We start from the raw sequence: 18869 nt of genomic DNA, 5'->3' as shown, positions 1-18869 counted from the left end.
GCACGCTGCATTTCTTTTTCTTTTACTTTTCTTAATTTCACTCTTTTAAGATGTAGCCGAGTTCTCAGTTCTTAGCTTTAAAGTGTTTTCATTCAGAAAGCACTTCTTTCATGAGGTTACAGATTGTGGTTGGCTTTCCCACGTGTCATTATGCACTTCAGGAGATTCAGTAAAATGATTATGGCCTCACAAATCCCCTTATCAAAGACACTTTGGTTGCTTGTTCGGTTTTCTTTTAGAAGTGAATGGGAGGACAAATACCTTGCCAAGTTGTACTATCAACTCGTTAGGTCTTCATTTCAAATGAAATAAAGAAGCCTGTGATGGAAGAAGCGGAGAGGGCTGAAGGGTACCATGAGATGGGATGCTGTCTGGGGACCAAGAACAAGATAAAGCTCCAAGAATTTTTCTAGTAGGAAAGGACTGGGGTCTAGAGACTAAAAAAAAATTAGCTGAAGGTTGAGTTCCCCACTCCCTGCATGTCCATCTTGCGACGACAGACTTTAAGCTGCAGCCAAAATGAGGGAACGCACAGACCTAACCCAGTATCTTCGCAAAGCCAGGTCATAGGAGGTCCAGCGTGTCTGTGTGTATTTGGTTTGGGTTTCGCTCATTTTAAATACTAGGAGAAAGACCAAAGGATCAGAATCTACTTAAAAGAAGCAGTTTAACATTCAGGAGTTAGGAACGGTGATGAGAATGCAGGTTGGCTACTCTGGTGCCCGGTTGGCTGCCACACGCAATGCTTTCCCTTGTCCTCCGGCTGCTTTGTGTTATTTTCCGAAGTAAAGGCAGTCGGTTCGAACTGGATGAAAACTATAAGCACTTCTACTTCACCCTGCTGTTCTCATCAACCGTGGATATTGTATCAATGTTTTGCTCGGCCTCTCTGCAAAATTGGTATCTGGCTATTCTCATTAAAGTAATTTGCAAATAAATAAAAATGCCTGAATCTCTGTAAAATGGCGAGAGCATCGAAGCACCTTTTGGATGAAACACATAGGTGTAGAGGAAAAAACAGAATTTGGGGATGTTAAGTTGAAGATCCTGTTCCCATGGCTACAGTTTTATTTTTAAATTACTTTTTTATTTAAGAAGTACTATGGTGTATAATCATTATAGCACCTCAGCTCTTAAGAATACTTAAGTTATTTTTCTCACATCAGAAAATTTTGCAAAGCACAGCACAGCTAAAATTGTCCTGATCTGAAATAGGAAGAGCGCGTAATGGATGTAGAGAATATTTTATTCTCCCTCCTTCCTCCATCACTGTAAGCCAAAATATATTGGTTTGTACCTTTTAGAAGGCAAATCGGTTTAGATTAACATAATGTCAGCTCCTTGTGTTCTCGTCTTGGGAGCTTTAACCTGTCCCTCATGAACTGATAGCCGCTATCATAAAGCTTTTGATCAAAAGCATGACTTCCACGGAAGAAAGGAAAATGTATATGAAAGTAAAGGTGGATTTTGCGCCGGATAAGGAGCGATAGTGGGTTGTCCCGTCTTTCCACTGTTAGGATTGAACCTAGAACCGGTCCTATGCATCGATGTTTCCAGAGGCTTCTGGGCATGGACCATTCAATCCCTTGCTGCTCAGGCAGCCTTGGACCGTGGCTTGTCTTAGACTTTCTTCTACAAGTTGGCCATCTGTGATCAGCCCGCACTCTCATTAAGGGCTTTCTCCCATTAATTTCTGTTTGTTCTGCTCCTCTACTCATGCGTTGTGCAACCTCCTCCTTCCTGCAGGAGCCTGGTCCTGCTTCTGCCCTCCCTTATCCTCTCCCCACTACCCCTGCCCTATCCTATATTTCGATACTGTTTGATCCTGGGGTAATATGTAACTTGGTTTTGTCTCTGCGGTAGTAACCAGGCTCAGTCTTCCGGGGCTTTAGAGCCATCCTGTCTGCAGTACTTTACTCATTGTGGCTCTCTCCTGTTTGCAGTCTTTATCAGTTGATCTGCTCTTTGCTCCCCGCTCCTTTTAGACACTCCGGCGCTCTGAAACGAATGGACCAGCTTGCGCGCTTCACAGCTTGGGTTTCCCCACCATGCGCAGCTGCTCCCCCAGGCAGGGCTGCTGCCTGAGCTCTTGCTCTCCAGTTCCTTCTCTCTCATCCTCCTTCTGTTCTGCCAGGCCTTTTGCTTCCATTGGGCTTGAGTGTCTTGCTTCAAGCCTGTGGACTTACTCCATACGTATGGGCTTTTGATGTCTGACTTCTGCTATTGTCCCCTTTGCTTACACCCCTGCCCGATGTATACTATTGCATATGTGACAGGTTGTCCCTTTCACAGAATCACAGAATCACTAAGGTTGGAAAAGACCTGTAAGATCATCAAGTCCAACCATCAACCCAACCCCACCATGCCCACTAAACCATGTCCCGCAGTGCCACGTCCACACTCTCCTTGAATACCTCCAGCGATGGTGACTCCACCACCTCCCTGGGCAGCTTATTCCAATGCTTCACCACTCTCTCAGTAAAGAAATTTTTCCTAATATCCAGCCTAAACCTCCCCTGGCACAACTTGAGGCCATTTCCTCTTGTCCTGTCACTCATCACTTGGGAGAAGAGACCAACACCCACCTCTCTGCAACCCCCTCTCAGGTAATTGTAGAGAGTGAGAAGGTCTCCCCTCAGCCTCCTCTTCTCCAGACTGAACAACCCCAGTTCCCTCAGCCGCCCCTCATCAGACTTGTGCTCCAGACCCCTCACCAGCTTCGTCGCCCTTCTCTGGACACGCTCCAGCACCTCAATGTCCTTCTTGGAGTGAGGGGCCCAAAACTGAACACAGGATTCGAGGTGTGGCCTCACCAGTGCCGAGTACAGAGGCACGATCCCTTCCCTACTCCTGCTGGCCACACTATTTCTGATACAGGCCAGGATGCCGTTGGCCTTCTTGGCCACCTGGGCACACTGCTGGCTCATACTCAGCCGGCTGTCAACCAGCACCCCCAGGTCCTTTTCTGCAGGGGAGCTTTCCAGCCACTCATCCCCAAGCCTGTACCGTTGCATGGGGTTGTCGTCCTCTTCAGCATCTCTACTGGATATTGCACGGTGCTTCTGCCTTTAACAATGTGACTGGGTCCAAAATAACCCAGTATAGTATATTAAAAGTGAGTTAGATTGGTTTTTTTTTTTCCTTTTGATCTTTCAACTCAAGGGTGGAGAGCTGAGTAATGGTCAGAACGTCTTGCATGACAGCTTTGTCCATGGCTCTGGCATTGCCCAGGGAAGGGGAAGCCTACATGTTTTTATCTTGTTAAGCATATATGGGGCCTTTCAGCTTCTAGTTAAGGAAGAAGACATACCAGGGGAGCTCTTGTAAACCTCAGGATCCAAAAATGTTTAGCTTCAATCTTCTAAATAATGTCGGATTTATCCAAAACTGACAGAACACAGCCATGTTTGATTATTTTAAAGATGTTAATAGATTAAAGATGACATTTTTTGGAGCGAGGAGGCCTTTAAGCATGAATTTGTCACCTGTTCTGGTCTAGCCCTGTGCCTTGCTACACTCATATGAATTTGTCTCGAGCTCCTCAGTTGAACTTCCCATTGGGGTGCATGCCAAACCTATGTTTTGTAGAACTAGTGAGAAATGCAGGACTCCAAAAAAGTGAATTTTCAAGCTTTTCAACGCTGCTTTGGTGGTTGAACGATATTGCATCTTCAGGCAGTGCTTTATAGAAATTTTGCAGTTTTCTTCTCTTGTGGAGGTACAAAAAATTGTTTCCCCTGTCTGTCAGATGTCATTGTTGAGTAGGATCCAGGAGACAAAAGGTCACCCTGTCGTATTTTAAGCTTTTATTCCCAGCAGAGCAGACAGTTTTCCTGGCCTTTTCATTTTCTTGTAGCCCAGATATTTTCCTTTGGAATTCTTGCTTTATGCCGTGGTATAGATGAACCATCATTTTCCACATGTTCTGCTTGCCAAACTTTCTATGCATTACTCCATCAGGAACTCTGCCTGCGAATCTGTTCTGTCAACCGAATGATAATTTTAATCCATCATCGCAGTAAAACAGGCTGGTCTCTATTGTGGAGGAAATAATGATTAGAAATTACACAGTTGACATTTTAACTCTACGCTACAAAATTACTGACTTTCTTCTTTAAATGTTAGATTTTCTATTTGAAGAAATAGATTGCACACTTGTAAATGAATTGGAATATTATGTAGGTCTTATTGTACACAGATACTTTTGAACAAAGAGGTCCCTATTTACAAGAGTTTTCAAGGCAAAATCTACATATGAGACATTCGTCTCATTCCCCTTCTGCTTGCAGATGTGACATTTAAAAACTTGTGTGTACACAAGACCCCTTTTCTTAAATACCTTTGATTAAAAGAAAGCTGGAATACCTAGTACAAGTCTTTATTCTAAGTGTACTTTTAAGCAAGTGTAAAAATCCTCTTCAGAAATCTTTTATAGTGCAATGATAAATCTCTGATTAAATCTCTGTTTTCAAACATAAGTTGTGATAATATGCAAAGCTAAAGGCAAAAAAAGAAAAAGAGAACAGCTCACTGGAGGTGCTTTGTTCTTTTCTCTTTGAAGGAAAAGTTCTTCTTTTGGACTGGAAATCAAAGTTTGAATTCTGAATCTTTTTAGAAATTTAAATTCTTTAAAGTACATGAATGGATTAAATAAGCTTTTTTATTTTTGACATTTCAGGTGCTGTGGCAAGCACAGAAGTAAAGATGAAATTACAGGAATTTGTCTTAAATAAGAAGAAGGCGTTGGCACACCGGAATCTCAACCACTGTATATCCAGTGATCCTCGCTTCTGGTATGGGTAAGTGGTACTGGGCTTATCTCTATGATTCAGCCAGTGCCACCTTTTTTCACAGTTGCTGGAGATGTGGGGAATAGACCTGATGTGTTCACTGGATGAACCAGAGCAATGGTAGAACCAGGGTTTGACTTGGCTGTACAACATTACCAAAATGCAATTTTTCAGAGGGTTTCAGTGAAAAATTTTCATATCTTCTGTGATGGTCATAGTATTTTTGTGAGTCGAGGTCTTTGCTCTCATCTTTAATCCATGATCGTTCAAACTCGCAAGTTCTACCATCAGGATCAATCTTTGTAAGTTCTCTAGTTTTTCACCCAGGATTTCATCCTGCCAGGTGTTACAAAACTTGAACTTTAGTAAAACGGGGAAATTATTTTTTATGTTTAGTGAATTGCATCTCAGGGTAGTTGAGCTAGCATTACATTTTTAAAGCCTTTAATGCTTACTGCTCATCTTAATCTCTCCAAGTTGGAAGTTTTGTTTACTTGGCTTTTCTCTGTAAACTGCTGGAAACATCAAGTGCGTCCTGTCTGCACTTCTAATCGCAGTTGCCCCGACATCTGCGTTTTCAGCTGAAAATTTTCAACTGTTGGTCTCCTGGAAGACCCAATGTCGTGTGGGCTGAGAAGGTAACAGCTGATGTTATAATGACATGGGAACAAAGAGTGACTTCTTCGATTAGTTCAAACAGCAATTATAAACAATTGCATTGTTAACAAGGGACAAGTTTCAGTTCCAGAAATTCACTTCTTCATTGCATAAAAGAAAATTAGAAAATGGGAGAGGATTTGAAAACTTCCACTACTATAACATTGTGAATATCTGCATTTCAGAACAACAAACAAAAATGTTTTGGCTGTTGTCTCTAGTGACTATAAAATTAATGAAATTTGGAATGACAAAAGTCAAGGAAATTTTGCCGTGGAATTTGTGTTCAAGCTGAGTGTCTGCCAGTATTTTAAGTTTTAAGAAATTAACGTGTATACAGGGATGATGGGGTCACAGCCAGAAGATGTTTCCAGATTCAAGAAACTAAGCTGAAATTAAATTGGATAGATATCCCAGCTATGAGCCAGTACAGAAATGCTGAAGTGTGGTTGGCAGAGAAGTTCAAACATTATTCTAGTACGGTGAGATTGAGCCGTTTTAATACATCTCTGAAAATCTAATCTGAAACTTGAAAATTGTATGGTTATGGCACTGGTTAAAGTAGCGAAATGTTGTTAGTTTATGCAAAGATAACATTTAAGGCTCACCAGGTCGCTAGCAAGGATAGTAGAAGAAATAGGAGAAACTGAACTGCAGTCAAGACGACACAAATACCTTTTTTGAGATAACTGATTTTCCACTGTTCTTAATTGAAACTCACCAAGAAATTTGGGGATTTTATTAAAGGTGATTGAAGACTCTCTGAGTCGCTATGTTCTCCATTTTTTTCCAGTTGGTTAAAGTGCCTGTCAATGCAAAAGTGGTATCAAGTCAATTAGAATTAAGGACAGTAAATGAGTGCTTTCTTCCAAAACCTTTGATCCTCTGGCCCTAGAGAAACCTGGCATGGAATTGCCATCACAGGAGAATTTAGAAAGGACAAAAATAAATTTGGGAGTGGTCTGAATTCCTTGTGTTTTGCACAGTTTTCAATTAACCGCTTTTTCACTGAGAATCCAGCATTCAGAGGTGAATCGAAGAGCCGTGGTCTGTCATACCGTACATGTTACAGGGCCAGGAGTGATGCGGGAGGTTATTTAGCCAAGTCGTGTTTAAGGTTTCAGTATGTTTCCTGCTTTGTTTTAAGCTGATGCTGAGAACTTTCTGAGCACCAATATATTGTTTAGGTTATTGTGGCATATGTTAATGAAAACATCCCTTTCCTGTGATGCTCCAGGGACTCCGACAGGTAGAGACAACGTACAAACTGTTGCGCAAGGGGCATCCATTTTCTTACGGATTTAATGGGCTTGCCATCCCCTCATCTCCCCTCCATCTGTTTCGTGGCGGGGAGAGGATCGGTATTTTGGTTTCTAACACAAGATGTGACGAGGGAAGAGCGAGCCTCGGAGGCCTCACAGATCTTTCTGAGGGTCTGTCTCAGCGACAAGTTGCAGGCAGGCATGAGCTCGTTCTGCTCAGCCTTTGAGGAGGGCAGATGGCAGCGGGGCCGCGTGACTGTAGTGTCTTATCTTGCGGTGGAGGATTTTTAAATGCACTCTTCAGTTGTTAAGGCAGAAGCTGAAGATTTTTAGTTTCCGTTCTATTTAAAAAGTATTTTTTTAAAGAAAGAGAAAACCTTTAAATTCATTACGTGTTTTTATTTATTTATATGGCATCTCATAGGTTACCAATGCAGTTGTAGAGATATTTATGTACGCACATACCTCTAATGTGATTCGATTGGGTGGTGTTTGGGTTTAACACACGCAAACGCGGCTTGCAGAAGATAGACTTGATTCTCCTACTGTGAGCAGGCAAGCCAATTAAGTGGTAACAGATGCTGAAATAGTCTTTTAACTGACACGCCTGCTTTTAAGCACTTCCTTTGGTCTTCATAAGGTTTGTGAATTCCTGTTTTTGAAAAAAATTGAAAGCATTACTTGGAAAAAACCCGATCTCCTAAGGGTATTGAACACCACAACGGTTCTGCGTCAATGGCTGTGACATGAAATATGTTCCACTGACATGTGAAATAGCTGTCATTCCCCCGGCCCTTTGGGCCAGGCTTCGGTTGTCCACCGAAATGTCCAGATGCTTTTGCCTTCGGTATCTTGTATCTGAACTTCATTCAACACTGTCGGTTGCTGGTGCAACAGAGTGTTTATAGTCGGTGAATATTTTCTAATTGATCACTGATGTTCGAGGGCATTACGGCACGACACGTGCGGATCAACCCTTGAGATGAAAAGGGAGCAGTTTTAGAGGTTTTGCAGAGTATAGTTGTAGTCCGAAGGATCTACTAAACAAAAGAAAGGGACTTGCTAACACTCAGTAATGTTTCCTGGTGGCTTTCACAGAGATCTCGCTCAGTCTTCAGCTCTGTGGTATTCAAGCCCCTTTGTAAAATCTGTTGAACATCTACAGCTCCAGTCTATACATAAATTGTTTAAAATAGCTTTGTGGACTATAATTTTCAGATTATGTTGATGATAGGCAACAACAGAAGAGGTTCTTTTGAGTTTCATTGTCAGACTGTTCCTCCCGTGGATTCTGAACCCGCTGGACAGCCCCACTCCCAGGAGGTTTTGCTCTTCAAGATACTTAACATAAGGAAGAGTGGCTTAGCAGGAACACAGACAGAACACCTCGGGCTTAGCAAACGGGGCTATTATTTCCCTAGGAAGTTGTCAGAAATGCGCTCGGGAAGTAGCCACTCAATGCGACAGCAGTCATGCAAGGGAGTTTAACTGAGTATTTGCATGGTAAGGAGGTAGAGAGATATAATTACACAGGAAATTATTCCAATGTACATAGGTGTCTGCAGTCTCTGTAGGCAAAACAGCCCAGCACAGATACATATGTTTGAATATATAGTCAGTTTACGTTGCATGAATGTTTGAAGCATCATGCGTGCTTTGCTGTGCGCATGGGTTTTTGAAGGACCTCGGGGCTCAAAGAACAGGGGATGTGTTATGCGAAGGTATGTGCTTTCAGGAATGCCTGCAAATTCGATGTAGGATACAGTTTCATCCCGTTCAAGACCTCTGAAATTCTTGAACGGGCACGCAGACCAGTGCATTTTGCTCGAAGCAGCGTAGGGTGTTGGATCCCAGTCCTCGAGCGATATAATGTATTCCTGTTTGCAGAGTTAAATATCTGTCATTCAGCAACTCCGAAGCACATCTAAACAGGCCCTTTGAGTTCCTGCACATTCCCTAACAAAGTGATGAAAATAACTTCAATGTACATGATTGTGCAGCTTAAGTCATGATTAAAAAAAAAAAAAAAAAAAGAGAAAGAAAAAGTCTATTGCTTGTATAGGCAAGAGCAAAAAATGCCATTGTGTGACATGGTGGGTTTGAGGGCTCTTGGCTTGCAGCGTCCCGGCTTCCTGTTTGTGAAACATCTCTCTGTGCTGCCTTCCCATGGTATGAGCAGATCCGGGCAGAGAAAGCGCCGTCTGTTTTCGGGAGGGATTCAAATATTTTTCAGTTTGGTTCTGTTTTGATTTCAGGTGATGATTAAACTGTGCGTGCATGTGGGCATTTATTGCTGCGAATGTGAAAGAGTACACGATGTGCGCGAATGCTAATGAAAAATACAACTGTGTAAGAGCCCGAAAAATTATTCTGCCTGTATGTACAGAGAAGTTGGGAATATAAAGGGGGGAGGATTAGGAAACCACAGTGAATCATGCGGCTTGGTAAGAGCTGTGGGTATAGAAAATTTTGATGTCGATGTTCAAATAAACTTTTCAGTGGTTTTTTGTAACAAAATCATGTAGAAAATTTGATGCATTTTCCTGACGTTTCATTAGCCCCTTAATTTTTGAAGGGTATAGCTTGTAGTGGACATGATGCGACGTGTCTCATCGAACAGCCGACTTCCGAATTGAGCTTTCAAAACGTACTGCTCAAGGAATTGGATGAATTGGTGTAATTTTCAACTGGGAATGGCTCATGTTGGCTCCTTAAAGGACCTTTGGTAGGAGAATCTTTTTAACCAAGGTCTCCAAGAATGCCTGGTTATTAGGCAATGTAAAATTTCAAATATTCACTTCTTTTCATGAAGTGCTCGCTTTCTGTTGTCCCATATTCTTTAGTATTTTGAAGAAGTAACACAGGGCTTAAATTCTGTTTGTTTAAATTAAGATTGTTTGATAACCATATGGTTGTCACCTGTATGGCTAAATCAGTCATTCGGTTGATGTAGCTGGGCTGCTAACACGCAGAGTCTGGAGACTTCCCGAAGTCTGTTCTGATCGGGGTTGGTAGAGCTCCTGAGAAACGGCGAAGCTGGGCGCAAGTCATTAAGTAGGAAAGATGCAGCCAACAAACTGGTAGGAGGCTTAGAAAACTCATTCATTATTTAATATCCTTAGCAAACAGACTGTAATTTACTTCCAGCAGCTTGCTCAAACAAAGCTATAAATTATCAGCTTCGAGAAGTTAATCTGGAAAGGTGTTGAGTACTTTGGCCCTATCTCTGCTAAGTGCTTGGGTCGGAGGCAGCGAAGCAAAAGGCAGAAGACCACCCATGCAGCATGGCTGCCGTTAGCCAGTTGAAACGCGTGGCACCTAATGTGCTTGTCCTTCAGCTTTGTTTCATCCTTAGACTTCATCTACTATGTCTGGCTTTTATTCAGTGAAGGGAAATTGTTCATTCCTGCTACGGTTGAGGGGAGTAACAACACCCATGCTTAGCTTCAAGAACATGACTTAGCAAAACCCAGCCTGAGTACACGCTTAAAATTATACTCATGGTTAAATACCTTCACGAGTTGAGCCATGCTCAGCAGGGTAATTCTTACGCTGAAAATTAAGCATATGTTTAGTTACCTCCCTGTATGTTAGACTTAGTGTCTTTTTTGTGTGAGTGCCTCGAAGGAGAAAGCTAGTTCCAAGACATTTTCCATTGCACTGTTCCCACTAAGATAACAGATGAAGTGAAGCTGCACTCGTTCCCTTTGTGTGTCACTGGTGTAAAGCTTCTCCCTTCTTTTTCTCTTTCCTTCTGTGCAGGAAGACACAGCACAGCTCTCTGGACCAGAGCTCCCCACCCCAAAGTGGCGTATCCGGCACCTACAATCACCCTGTACTGGGGATGTACGATTCCAAAGACGACTTCCCACTCAGAAAAACAGGTAACGCTCGCATTGATCTTCTGTGTCGCCTACTGTCTTTGCCGTGGCACTAGGTCCTCTTATTATTTTATTTGGTTTTTTTGTTTAAAAAATAGGTATGTTACCGAAAAGCTGTATTTTGTGCGGTGATTTATTTAACAAGCACCCGCTCCATCCTGCTCCCCTTTCATCTGTCACTGTGTGCGCAGTGTTAGAGGGAGGCTGGGGTTGCTTTGGGTGTGCAGACTTGCAAAGCTGCAGGCAGGAGACAGCAGAGTTGTGTGTCAAAGTTTGTGAGATGTTTTCACAAAGTCAAAGCTAATACAGAGATCTGGGTGTCTGAAGTCGAAGTATGTTTTGCTGAGTGAGAAAAGTACCAAGAAAAGTTCATTTCTTCTGGGATTTGCATTTTATATACAAGCTTATACTTAAAATAAATAAAAATGTTTCTGCCAGTCAAAGCGTCGGGACTTCCTGCAAGGGTTTTGGTTCACACCTAGACAGTTATTTCTCAGTTAGGTTTTTCCCTGCACGGTGGCTAAGCAGGTCAGTTATTTCTCAACTATATATTATGTAAACCAGGTTGTTTTGGTTGGCTGTGGTCCTCAGCTCCATATCGCATGCCTAAGCCAACACAGCCTCAGCTTCTAACCTGGCCAGCTCGTGATCCTCGGCCGCTTCCACGAGCTCATCCCGATTTGGGGAGCAATGCCGCTCTCACGGATGGTGCAGACAGTGCTGAGTGTTGGAAATCGCTTCAGAATGGGCAAAAAACTTTTCTGAAAAGATGGAGTTGGAGGTAAGAGGAAAGCAGAGGCGTGATTGAAGTTTGTACCTTCTGCAGGTGCTGCCTAGCTAGTTTTCAGGTATGCTTTGTGGATCTTCACAGGTGAAGGTATGAGCACCAGTACTCAAAAAGTGTGACATCCTTGTGATAAGGAATGGTGATGGTGCGTTAACCAAATCTCCCTGCAGGTTTGCTACTGTCTTTGCTCAAATCGGCTGCCCTAAGTCAGTTCCCAAGAGCTGGCAGCCCCTCCGTTTCCTTCTGGGAGGGATGTAGGTGTTCTCACGGCTCTTCTAATAGTTAGAAGTAGAGCAGTTCTTAGGTATAGTGAATGTTTTAACACAATCCTCATTACCTTTGTAAACCTGGGGTGTTTTTTTTCTTCTTTCACCGTCCCATGAGGAAAAAATACACCTCCACACACAGGCCTTGTGCCTTCTGCCTCCCAGTTCTGTGGATTTAAAGACCTTTTTGGAAACTTCTCATTCTGGACCATAGCACCTGGCTTGCTGGATGGATCTCTGGATGGATTCCCATCTGCTGTGCGGTAGACTGTCTTCCCCCTCACCGGGCATGGTGGGTTGGGTGGCAAGTGCCAAACATTTCAGCTGCACAATAAGTCAATCCAAAATTGACAAGCCCTTTCCAGGATATGGGTTTTTTCCTGAGCACACCCTGTACCTTTGGTGGTGGCAGTTTTAACTGCGCCCTTTCTGGAGGACTCCAAAAGCAGAGTTTAGTAAAGTGGATTTGCTGAAGGGTAGGGCATCTTCTAATCTCCGCTTCTAGATAATGAAAGACCAAACACCCCATTAGTAGGTGCAGTAGATGCTGCTGCATCGTCAGTGCCCGGCACAGCCAAAGCGACGCTGTCTGGGCTTCGGGACTTTGCCTTTCGTAGGGGAACTGAGCGCTGTTGGAGGACTGCCCTCAAAGGCAACTTCCTTCAGCTCTAAAGCCAGTGAAGCACAAAGATGTGCTTGTGGTACATGCCTGCCTGGGAGGAGAAACGCAAGCTCGGGCTGCTAGCAGCCATTGCTGCCATTTGCTTCTCCTCCACTGAAGGCTTTCAGGCTCCTCTGGGAAATTGCAGCATTTCCACGCCGGGAAGCATCCCTTGGCACCATACGTGTTGCTTCGGGCCTTCAGACAGAGCGATTCCAAGAGATTTTCGGCTCTTCCCTATACCTTGTGAAACCAGGTGATCCCTTTCTGGTGTGTTAGTGTCCCCACAGCATAAACGGACTTTGACATACTCCAAAACCTCCCTCGCTGATCACTTCAGGGGACCTTACTTGTTAGATTGAGTTTGAGGATCAGTCGCCCTTCTTGCTCCCGGGGAAGCAGGGATCCCAGGAAGGAATCCCAGGAAGGGGATTTCTGCAGGAGATGGAAAGCGTCTGCACATTGCGCCCCTTTGCTGCTTCCCAGACTGAGCTCTCGGTAAGACCCTGTCTGAATAAAAGCCCTGTCAGACAGGGTGAATTAAGGATGATAAATGTATCTAATCACATTATTAAAAATGGAAGCAACCGAAATCATTGTTCTTTTAAAACAGGAAGATGTTAAGCTGATTTTGTTTTTCCAGAACGCTGATGCTTGTTCTTTTTGGGCACCAGCATTAATCTTTTGGGGACTGGTCTGTGATACGTACGAGTTCACTTGCAAGGTTCAGGGGAGAATATTTTTTTTGTTGTTGTTTTCTTTTATTTTCCTTTCAACGCAACAGCACTTCAGTCTCTGGCACAGCGATATCCTGCAGAAATCCCATTGCCAAGAATGTTAAGTTGCTTGGAGAAGAAAGGCTCCTGAACAGTCTGGTGTAAACAAAAGGCAGGGAAGGCTGGAGCCCATCCTAAATAAAGTTCTTTATTACGGGTGAGCTTTTCAGATTTTTGGCACCAGGCAAAACTCTGGCTTTGTGTTTGTAATTTAAAACCGCCATATCATGTAGTCCAATTTTATTAAATTTGCTTAAATATTTGCAGTTCAAATAACAGAGTCCATCACAATGCGGTTCTGATTACCAGGGCTGGAATCCAACCAACATCATCGTTAGGGGTAGGGTGACTTAGGGGGCTGCGGGAAGGCAGTTTGAATGATCATTTCTTCTAGGGTGCGTTTTGAGAGTTGGCAGTGTGTCCCGCACGTTGAGAAACTGTTCAGGAAGAATAAATACGTCATTGAGCTGGGTTTTAAAAATACTACCTCTCTTTACTCTCTCTCATTTAAAGCATCATGATGTGGTTACAGGTTGTCCCCCTGTGCACACTTGGAGATAACTTGCTAGTCTAAAACTCGAGTGTGAATGTGATGGGAGAGACCCGGTGAACAGGCCACGCTCGCTTTGGTAGAAGTAGATGTGTGCATGAATAATGTCTTAAGAGTGCTTGAAAACGTTCAGCATGGGAAACAGGCAACGCTTGCAATGTGCTCCTAATGCATCCTGTCCCCTGAAATCCTACCCTGTCTGATTTGTTTTACTAAATTATGTTCCAGTTTCTTGGCCGTTTGGTTTCTGCATGAAATTGTTTTCCTGTCAGGCTGCTGGCTGGTGCAGTTACTAATTGCTTGAATCCTGTTTTTAGCCTGGCTGGGGGATGCATTTCACTTGGTTCCCTCTATCTAAACGCTTTGGGGCTCTTCCTTTTTTTAACTGAACAGTTTGGTTGGTGCTGCTCATGCTTTTGCTGTTAAATAAGTGGATTAACACAAGGATTTTTATTTCCCCTTTTGTGTAGTTTCCTATATTATATGTACATATCCTTTAGTGTACACATTTTGTCGACAGCTGTTGAGAGGGGAAAATCTAAGTGACCTTTTCTGCCCCCAGATCAAGGTTGGTGCCTTCCAAATTTAATGAAGCTTCATTATGTGCTGTACTGGGACCCTGTAAGAAAATCTCTGGAGAATAATTTCCGAGTGATTTTTCGAATCTGGGTTGGGGCAGTCTTTTGTAGCTTGTTTTGATAACCTAAAGAGTTGTTTGTCAACAGCTTTCTTGGAGCTGCTGAAGTTATTTTTAATGTAGCTCTTTGGTTTTGTGCTTCTAAGGAATACGATGTCCTCATTTTCTCCCCAGGAACAAGGTTGTTCACGGTGTTCCCTGCTTTGTGGAATTTGAGCAGTGGACGTATTAAAACATGCTCTTAATTTGAAAGCCAACACAACAACCTACACTGAGATTCGTGAAGGACTGATGAGAATTATTTAACTTTTTAACATGCTTTTCCTCTCGCTGACGTAGAATTTTTTGTTTAGTTTTTGGGTTTTTTGACATCCTGTGCGGGGCTGGACCATGTCCTGTCGGACACTAGCTTTCCCACTTACCCCTGCTTAGAAGTAGGGTAAGGATTCCTCGCGTTTATCGGGACTTGACAGTTAATCAGGATTCCTAATGAAAACCACAGCATTTCAGTTAGTTGTCGTCAAAATCAGGAGAAGTTTTGCCAAACTCGGTACCTGCTAGAGTTGCCTGGCCAACACGCATTCAGCTCGCTGGGATGCATGAACTGGAAACATCCCTGTATCTAAATTTAAACCTGACCCCTAAGTGAGGAAAACCAGCTAATTTCTTTTGAAGTACTCGTAAAAGATGTTCTCCAAAGTCGTAAGCGTAAAAATAGCTGTGTCTGCACAAGTCTTATGAGGAGCGGCTGAGGGAGCTGGGGTTGTTCAGTCTGGAGAAGAGGAGGCTGAGGGGAGACCTCATCACTCTCTACAGCCACCTGAAAGGGGGTTGTGGTGAGGTGGGTGTTGGTCTCTTCTCCCAAGTGACTAGCAACAGGACAAGAGGAAATGGCCTCAAGTTGCGCCAGGGGAGGTTCAGGCTGGATATTAGGAAAAATGTCTTTCCTGAGAGAGTGGTGAAACACTGGAATAAACTGCCCAGGGAGGTGGTGGAGTCACCATCCCTGGAGGTGTTCAAGGAACGTGTGGACGTGGCACTGCGGGACATGGTTTAGTGGGCATGGTGGGGTTAGTTGATGGTTGGACTTTTGATGATCTGACAGGTCTTTTCCAACCTTAGTGATTCTGTGACCTGTGCGGGATGTGCAACAGGCTCAGATATCATCGTGGTTTTGCTCCTGCTGTTGGATAAAGCAACCCTTTCCCGAGACAGCCACCCTCCTTCGACCCTCCTCGTGCCCACACGGGAGGGATCTTTCCCCTTTCTGCTGCTTGGTTCCCCTGCCCTGGGCTGGCGGCTGGTTTTTAAACCTTTCTCCTGACAGATCTGTCAGCTGAGGTGGGATTTTTGACAAAGCTGATGTTACCAAAAATAGGCTATTGTTTCATTTTGTCCTTTTTTGTTTGTGCTTCTCAACCTTCTGGCATTTGCCAAACCACTGTGGTTCATAGCGCACAAGACCTCCTGCATCCATCAAGAGCAACGGGCAGCTGGTTTTTGGTGTCTTTGGCTCTGTTCCTGGGGCTACTTGGCCCACGGCTGCTGCAGCCACGGTCTCTGTTTTTGAAGCATCACTGAGGCTCTGGGTCCTGCCTTTTCCTTTCCCTCCAGTATCACAGCTGGCTGACTGGGGAGGTGAAGATCAGAAGGACGTTGATGGGCACGAAGATTTTAAGGAGGCAAAGGATTCCTGCGGTCCCAAATATGTTTTCACTGCAGAGCTGTGGGATAGCATCTCAGGGTGTGAGTTTCCACTATTTCCAAAACTAGACTGAATTGAATGCCCAACTGGGAGCTTACAAAGACATCTTTGGCACGTATCTGTCTCTGAATTTCTTGCTTAGATAGGAAACGAGCGTGTGCGTGCATGTGATATGTACTTGGAGAGAAATGACAAGTAGAAAGTGTCACAGACCCCTCTTTTAGCTCCTGTTCTCTGTGGACCAGGGAAGAACAAGTATCCTATCCGAAAACCTCCCATCCCGGCAATGTCTCTTGCCTTCTGCACAAGTCATGGCAGAAGAAAGAGACCTGGTTATAGGTCAAGTACTGTGTCTTAGGGCTTGTGGTAAAGAAAAAAAAAGCTGTCCTCAACCTTCACAGCCCACACAGTTAAGAACTAGCAGGAAAGGTCTAGGGAGAACTTTTTAGCTTGGCATCATCAGACCATGGCTTATGCACCCCTTTGCTGCAGTGACCTCCCTCAAGGAGTAAAGGGATGCAACAAAAAGCAGACTTCTCCTTGTACTTGCCCGTATGTGGTGCAAACAGGCAGAGTCCGGCCCATCTGCCACTTGGAGGGCTGCCCTGGCCAGAGGTTTTCCTGAATTTCACCACCATTTGGGACCTACTGCAGAAGGAATCTGACAAATGCATCGCCCCTGCTGATGGTCCCAGCACCCACTTCAGCTTCCAGCCCACCAGCCTCCTAAAAGACATAGAAGAAAAGGTCGATGTTGTTCTTCCAGCTGAATCATGCATGAGCAGATTGGGAACGATGACTTCTTCTAAGCCCCAGCTTGCACTTCGATGGGGGATGGTGAGGCGCACCCAGGCTGCAGGGTCCCGATCTGCCCACCCAGAGCCGGCCACGGAACAGGCAGCGTGGTCCTTCCCTGCCTGCACGTCTCTGCCAGGCACCACAAATCAGAGCTTGCGCACGATGTGCGCTCGCTGGCTCACGACGGGCAGCCCATGGGCTGGCACTAACCATCTCCCGTTTGCTAATATTCTTCTTTTTCCGTGCAAAAGAGAGGAGCTTGAGGGAGGAAAGCATCCAGCATCCCGTGATGTTGTTGGTTTCCTCGCAGTATTGCGGAAGCACAGAGTTGTTTGAGTATTCTTTACAGCTAAGCAGGTGAAACTGTTCTGAACTTCTTGCATTTAAAGGAAAGAAAAGGGAAAATGAAAGGATTTGGTGATAATTAAAACGCTGCATTTGTCAAGAAAGGCATAATACCTCGCCAAGTTGGTTCTGATTATTGGAGTGTTTTAAGTGGTTTGTTTTATGACAAAGATTGTTTAGAGGAAAATAGAGTAGGCTGAAATCCCGGTGTAGTGTGGGAGTATAATTTAGAGAAAATCTTTGAGCTTTGTACGGCATGGAGTGTCACTCAAGTTCGAGAGCATCTTTGCTTTCCCACCCACCTTGTCCTTCCAGCTGACGTGGTCGGAGGTCTGGCCTTCCTGAGCGGTTCGCTGTGTCCCAGGGACCCACGCACTGCCTCGGGGTGTGCTCTGCTGCGAGGAGGCGCTGACCTGCGTGAGAAATCCCTATTGTTAGAAATTTTATTTCCTGCTCCAAGTGGAGGACATCAGTCTCTTTAATCCAAAAATAACTTACTAAAGACAAAAATTACTTTATTAATGTGATGCTACAGAATAGCTTCAGACCAGCCCATTGAAATTTCAGAGAGCAGAACAAACCAAAGTGCAGTCGGAGGACCAGCAAACGCTTGCTTTAGTCCCTCCACTTCTTCTGACAATCATGCCTAAATGCATGCTAGGGAATTCTTCACTCCTGTGTTTTATTTCGGCGCCAGTGGCTGTGAACTGCCTTCCATGGGCGCTCCTCTCCGGTGCTGAAGTTTGCCTAGACGCAGAAAGAGGGGGCACCCCCTTTCCTTGCTCAGGACTCTGATAAAGCAGGTGCACTTTTGGCATCAAACCACTTCTTGAGGTGTACTGTCGATGGTGCATCGAAGGAGAAACCTCTTCCAGTAGAAGACCAAACAAAGTCTTCTGCTTTAGTGTCACCTTTGGGGAGCAGGGGCTTCGGGAGGCCCAGGACCCAGCCCTCAATCATTCAGTGAAGCCATCCTTCTCCTTCTTGGTCCTTGACCACGAGTACTGCATGAATGGCAGCCGGAGTGGTAACTTGGAGTGATTTCTCTAAAATGAAACGCAAGAGCCGAGCTCTACGGAACCCGTGCATCACTCAAGCCGTGTCCTACAGGCTTCTTAATGTACTGTTTCCCCTCTCCTGTCCCTCAGAGGTTTGCAACCTTGTGTGACAGTGTGAGCTTGATTTATTGGGTTTATGCTGCTCTCTTACAGTTCCTTGGAAGAGCATCCGGGGCAGGAGGAGGCTGGAGGTAGGGCAGGTCGCTCCTTCCCATAGGAGCAGCCCAGCGTCAGGCAAGGCGAGGGGGAGATGCTTGTGGGACAGGGCAAGGAGGAGGGGAAAAAAGGGAAACTGCACAGAGCCCTGGCAGGGCAGGGCATGGACTCGGTCATCACGGCCGTGGCAGGAAGGTTTCTAGGTACAGAACAGATTGCAGCTCCAAAACAAATGCTTGGTTGGGCCATGAGACTCTGACAAAGAGCGGAGGGGACACCACCATGCTTGTTTTGTCCCACCTTGGACTTTTATGTATTAACAAGTTATATTTCAGTAAAATTCAGTGCAGTTCTTGAGTTTAAAATACCTGTAGGTTTTTTTGCGAGAAGCTCATTTTAATGGAAGGAGATTGTCCCCAAAAGTTGTGGCCACCGTGGGTCACTCGCCAGGTTCTCCCGGGTTTTGTAGCTGCTCCCTGCCCTCGCGTTCAGACAGCCGGTAGCTCCCTCTGCTACAGGCACTGCAGCTTTTTGGTTGCT

General features: G+C 44.6%; 1 protein-coding gene across 1 annotated transcript in view; it reads left to right on the top strand.

Moving 5' to 3' along the window:
• The window catches only part of HDAC4 (histone deacetylase 4), a 202945-nt gene that overhangs the window by 97378 nt on the left and 86698 nt on the right, over window positions 1-18869 (top strand). Inside the window, exons 5-6 of the mRNA XM_059820822.1 lie at window positions 4679-4799; window positions 10472-10593. Of these exons, the coding sequence (XP_059676805.1) occupies window positions 4679-4799; window positions 10472-10593 (243 nt within the window). The remainder of the gene's footprint in view (window positions 1-4678; window positions 4800-10471; window positions 10594-18869) is intronic.

This window comes from Gavia stellata, chromosome 8 (genome assembly GCF_030936135.1).
Source record: "Gavia stellata isolate bGavSte3 chromosome 8, bGavSte3.hap2, whole genome shotgun sequence".
Classification (NCBI taxonomy): Eukaryota; Metazoa; Chordata; class Aves; order Gaviiformes; family Gaviidae; genus Gavia; species Gavia stellata.
The sequence above is the reverse complement of the archived record's forward strand: the minus strand, read 5'-3'. Positions and strand labels throughout refer to the sequence as shown.